General features: G+C 31.2%; 1 protein-coding gene across 2 annotated transcripts in view; it reads right to left on the bottom strand.

Annotated features, from left to right (window-relative positions):
• Positions 1 to 6,263, bottom strand: part of LOC108753140 (pikachurin) — a 138,131-nt gene that overhangs the window by 85,033 nt on the left and 46,835 nt on the right. For both annotated transcript variants that reach the window (XM_018494482.1, XM_018494483.1), the window contains one exon: positions 3,546 to 3,810. In XM_018494482.1, the coding sequence (XP_018349984.1) occupies positions 3,546 to 3,810 (265 nt within the window). The remainder of the gene's footprint in view (positions 1 to 3,545; positions 3,811 to 6,263) is intronic.

Raw genomic sequence — 6,263 nt, 5'->3', positions numbered from 1 at the left:
GTATAAATAAAATACTTTCAAAAATATATATACGAATATGATGTTATTAACTATTAATATATGGCTTTCTAACATTTTATTATGATGTTAATTGTAATGTGATTAACATATATTAATAATTAACTTCATTATTATAATTTTCGTTACATTATTTCATTTCCACTATGCCGGTTGGATTTCTAACTCTGTTTGTACTATATAGAAGCGTTATTGACTCGTGTAAATAAAAGCAGAACAAACGCTCTTACCAAAGATATACATAGAAGCGAAAGCATGAAGCGGACGCATAAAGCAAAAGGATATCCGACATTTCGTATGAATAATCTTTTGCTTTTACTACAAAGCATTTGCTTTCTGTTGTGTACTTGTAAGCACCATCATTCTCGGAACTAGCATCAATAACGTAGCCACACAACATATATAAAATTACAATGTACAATCGTACTCTTTACCACATTCATGTATTTTCACAGAATTTTCCTGTAATTCTTCAATCACATAGCAATAAATTAACTTCAAAAATAAGCAAACAATGATAATCTTTACGCATTATTGATATATTCACTTTTTTTTTTGATAAATAAAAGCGAAAATATATATATTCATTCGCTTTATGACCTACTTCTTTTAATTATGTGTTGCATAATAACTGTATTTTGTATGCATAATATATCGAAATATTTTATTGCAATCTGCAAAAATTTCATATATTTTACATCATCGTCTTTTTAATTATCATAGTCTTGGATGCAGAAATCAATTTAAAACAAATTTACTTGGGACGATTAATTAAAAATTAAGCTGCTATGAGATATCATGTCATTTAATCATTCGAGTAAGCGATTGCAGTGTATAGCTTGTCATGAGAGAACTAGATGAATGTTTGCCATATCGTAATTCTTGTTATCGATTTGCGTCATATATGGAAACTGCACGATAAAACACTCAAATACTGAGGCGTAAAACATACTTCAAACTACGAACCATCGATCTCCTCTCGCAATTTTTCTGCCGCTTAATCCCATGCAATCCCATGATGCAATATAAACCACTCTGCAAGATTAAACCGAATATCGAGTAGCTTAATCCGTACATTTCGAACGATCATAGTTAGTAGAAACGAAGACTGATACATATTTGATGAAATAAAGAACATATGTTTCATTTATTATTCGGCTAGAAAGGTAATCTTTATTTGTCATATGTACTAGTTAAACGCATGAAAATTCTAAAACTGATATTCAGATATCCGGTGTCTTGATATATATTGTATCGCTCAAGCTTTGTTATCCATAAAATGTCAATATTGGTGAATCAGTTTGATTATTGGTTATTTGATATTGATAATGCTTTTTGAAGTAGATCTCGACTTTTTTTAAATAAACAGAATTTGTATTTGGACAATTGTTTGGAAATCGTATCAGAAGTATAGAAGAGTAGGGGAAGTACGAGCACCTAAAAAGAAAAATTAAATAAAACTAACAATTATTTATTAATTAATAGAAGTCTTTATCAAAAAATACTCTAGTTATTAGGTTCTTTAAACTACAATAAATAACATTTATATGTTATGAATCATTTTAAATTTTTATAAAAACAATAATTTTAAATAAAAAACAGAACTTTTTTCGGAATTATTCATCACTAAGCGGGGCAATCGCCAATCGGTTTTGTTTTTTATTTAAATTATAGTTTACATTAATAATATTTAAATGTTAATGATTGTAGTTTAAAGTCAATGTATTCTTTGAATAAAGACTTCTATAATTTTTTAATAAATAATTATAGATTTTATTTAACTTTTTCTTTAAATATTCACAATTCCTTCATTCTTATCTACATCAAAATCCTGAAAAATATATAATAACTCATCTTAAATAACGTGTGTGTTCTATGGTCTCGAGTTATATTACGACAGTAAGCATACTATATATCGGACTATCTAGATATGAGAAATGAGAGGCCATTGTTATCATTACTCTAATATACTGCAATAATATTGTTCGCGTTTACCCTGTGTTCGCAATTCCCCCACTTTCTTCTATACTTAGAATTGATTGGAGGATTATTATTACAAAGCATTGCTTTAAAGATTAATAACAAATCAACTATACCGAATTATAACAGAAAAAAAAAATAATATGAACAATTCTTATACCTTATTAAAGTTTAGTTGTATTATCAATATACTTTAGATTGATATATCAGGATTGGATTTGACTCTTGTTTTGTGACTCTACTCTGATAGACAAAGGATAAATTTTTAATTTTCTGTAGCTATTTAATTGCTAAGAAGGACTCTAAAGAAAATCAAAATATTCAATCATTGATGATTGACATTATATTTAATCCAAGGAGGAAAATATTTTTTGTATTATTATTATTATATTTACGCTTTGTTAATTGCACTGCACTCTCATTTGTCTTATTTTCTTAAATTTATTGTCTTGTATCTTATGTTCGCAAAAAGTCGACGGAACAGATTTATAACAATATATCTGAAACTGTTATCGATTTGTATGTTATCTCTTTTATAAACCATTTTGTTATGTCGCTATGAATTATTCTAGCAGTTATTTACTTTCTTAATTTAATATTATTTTTCGTTTTTATATTGCTACGTCAATTAAATTGATAATAGCAGAGTACTATATTTTAACAATAATAAACCAGTTGTTAATATTTATATGAACTTAAATTGACAGGAACATTTATGTAATCCTCCTCGTTATCTCCTATGTCGTGATTCAAGATGGCTGATGGCATGATGGTGAACTTCTCGTATGTATGCCATCGGCAATTTACATTTCTGTGACGACAGGTCTCCAAAGATCCTCAAGAGCATTTAACGTTATTCGCCGGACAGCAGCGCGCGCAGCACAGCGGGCATCTCAAAGGGTTAAAAGTTTGAGATTACCAAGAGCGCCCCATACCGAGTTTCCTGGGAGTTTCCGTAAAGCAACCAGGTGCAAACAGATCTGATCGCCTCGAAATGCACGGAACTCTCGGGACCTCGAGGCGAAAACAGTACTCTTTCGACTTAGATACCATAAGTTTTGCGCGGAACGTAACAAACTGGAGGGCGACCGATGATGAGCAAGTTTTCAAATCTTTGACCCTCGCAGGTTGCAAGACCTTTCGATCTTAAGCTTACTTTCGCGAAGAGAATCACTCATCTACATCTCGAGTCGATTTTATTTGTTTATCGATCTTAACTTTGCGTTTCTAATTGCGTTTCTTTCTATCTAATGTTGATTGGAAGAACAATGGATACAAGGATCATACAGCGCGGTGCGCGACATTTGATAGCATTTCTTTCTGCTTCTTTGTGGTAATATATCACATTGAGGGAATGAGTTTCAAAGCAAAAAGTTATGACAAAATCAATATCGATACGTTTCTCATCTTTCTTTTTTATACAAAGCATTGCAAAGGCAAAATTGTTGTTTAACCGAGAAGAAAACTTTTGTATATATTATATATCATTTATGGAATAGAAAATAAAAAAGCAAATAGAGAGATAAAGAAAAAAAAAAATTACTTACCCAGCTGACAACGATCTCCACCTCTTCCGAGGGGACATTGGCACCTCTGTCTGAATGTTCCTTGCTTTCGTCTGAGGTTTACGGTATTGCCCTCGAGATCCACGGCTCCGTCGTCGTCGTCGTCTTCGATCACTACATCGACTTCATCTCCGCGAGATTGCTCGATATAACAATTTCCAGCCGGTCCGCAGTCCAAGGAACATGCTGGCTCAGTGCTCACGATGCTCTCCATCGTGGATGGCAGTTTTTGCTCCAGATTTGGGCCCTGAATATCCACAGAAACAAAAAAATGTCATCACCGGTTTCATATTGGATTTCGTATTGGTTTGCACGTATAAAAGTTGGAGTTTAAAATCGAGAAGAAACTATAAGTCGAAGAAAGAAAACCGATTTTCTATATGTCTATTTACATTATGTGCGTTTAGAATTAAACAAAGTAATTGCGTCAAAATTACGAATTTTTAACTATTTATTTTTGACTACTCTTTTAATACGTGTCAATGTGGAATCAGATTTCTTAATTAAATCAATCGAAAATACTCATAGAACCACATTTAACACAGTGTCAAGCACCACATTTAGCATAATTAACCTATCTGCATTAATACAAGCGTAATTTTCCCGCAGGGATGACTGATCCGCACAGTCATTTGGGCTTAGCAAACCCGTGAATCCGAGCTCAATACACTGCGGACACTCATATAGTACATCTACGCATTACGTACACAACACACACACACACACACATACACATACACACGCGCGCGCGCGCGCGCGCGCACACACACACACGCACGCACGCACATCTAGCACATAGCACACGCGGATTTATAAATGTTAATGCAGTGAATAATTAATAGAAGCAAAAATATTTTAAAGCAATAAAGCAAAGAATAATTGAAGATTAGACGAATGTGTGTTTAAAAAATTTCATTTAAATTAGGATACTACACAAGCTTAAAAAAAAAAAACTTAATTTGTAAAACATAAATGTCATAAAGTTATATTTTAAATAAAAAAATTTTTAAACAAGATTGACATGCTTGAACAATAAGAAAGTTAAAGAAAGTCTTGTGAAAACGTGTTTTTTGCATAGTTCCGAGCATAACAACGTGAAGGAAGTACATGACTTTAGTAAGCAACCAAAGAGAAGAGAATATTATTTATGGGTTGACCCGCTTTCTGACATCCGCCTCATCACTTATTGATCCCTCTGCTCGCTGTTGTCGATTCGAGGCCAAGAAATTTTCAGAAATAATGGGGTAGCCTGCTGCATGTTAAGAAAGCTACAGCGGATGTGAAGTACCTGTTGCACGTCTCATGTTTTTTATTTGAGGGGGCTTTTGAATAAAGATTGTTCTAAAAGCTGCGAACCTCATGCTTAATGCCGAGACTTAAATATTAAATAAATTTATTTATCTATTTATCTATTATGAAAAAGAAAATCACCCGAGAAAGAATCGAATTTACATTACATTTGATCAAACAATGTGTTAATTTAATATCATCAAAATGTCTGTGCCAATTTCATTTTATTAAATTTTAATAATGTTCCACGTAATCAATCACAGTATTAATATTAATTTACAATTTCGGTTAATTTCTATCAATTGATATACATTTTAGTAAAATTATAATATTATCTCTTACATACTGATATTTCTCTGTATTTCATCTTTAATTTAAATTTGCTCGTTATAACAAAAGAAACTTTTCAATATTTATTATACAACTCAAGACAATTGATACAAAATCTTATGTCATATCATTTGATATCAACATTCGGATCAAACCTTAATCTTGTCATACAGAACTTTATGTCCTTTGAATATATCGGGAATTAATTCTAGCTCAAAGGAAGATTCCTCAGTTGAGAACATTTGTGCTCGATTTCGTAATCGCTATTTCTATACCTCGCACATAGACATTCATTTATGTCCCTGGAATGTTCTATTCTGGAGTGCTTAACCTAAAGATGTTAGATCGATTCTCTCCAGTTTAGTGCAAACTGTGATGGCACGTGGACACATCGATCAATTATATCTTAGTGTGAATTCTGCGATATTGACTATTCCCTTATATAGTATTGAATATTTGCTCCAAATCAACAGAACATAAGTTTGAATTCGTATTCATGTGTCAATTAGTCAAATCTTAAGGTATATGCATATACATATACACACACACACACACACATATATATATATATATATATACATACTATATATATCTCAATATATGTATACGCCATCTCAAGCAATTGCATTTGTGATTTTACTTCTCACTTTACATTAAGAAAGATTGATAAATGATAATAGAAAAGAAAATTGTATTATGACATCTCATTTATAATAAAATTTATACGTACAATAACTTGGTTATTTTAATAATCAAAAATTAAATTTATAACTTAATGATCACATTTGTCAAAATGTTGTTCAGTTGATTCTATGGTAGGCTCAAAATTATGAAACATTTATGACTTAAGATACTATTTATAAAAATGTGACGACACTGCAAATTACTCGAAAACAAACAGGGTTGGTAATGTGGTCTTCCACACAGATATATTTAAAAAATTGCTTTTGTTTAAAAAACAGTATTTGTTACAAAATTAATGAAAAAGTAAGATATTGCAGAATACATGCAAATGTACGCATTATTTTATCTGCATATAGACAGCTCAGTATTTGTTAAACATATCTATAGCATATATAA

This window comes from Trachymyrmex septentrionalis, unplaced genomic scaffold (assembly GCF_001594115.1).
Source record: "Trachymyrmex septentrionalis isolate Tsep2-gDNA-1 unplaced genomic scaffold, Tsep1.0 scaffold66, whole genome shotgun sequence".
Taxonomy (NCBI): domain Eukaryota; kingdom Metazoa; phylum Arthropoda; class Insecta; order Hymenoptera; family Formicidae; genus Trachymyrmex; species Trachymyrmex septentrionalis.
This window is presented reverse-complemented; position numbering and strand designations above follow the sequence as displayed.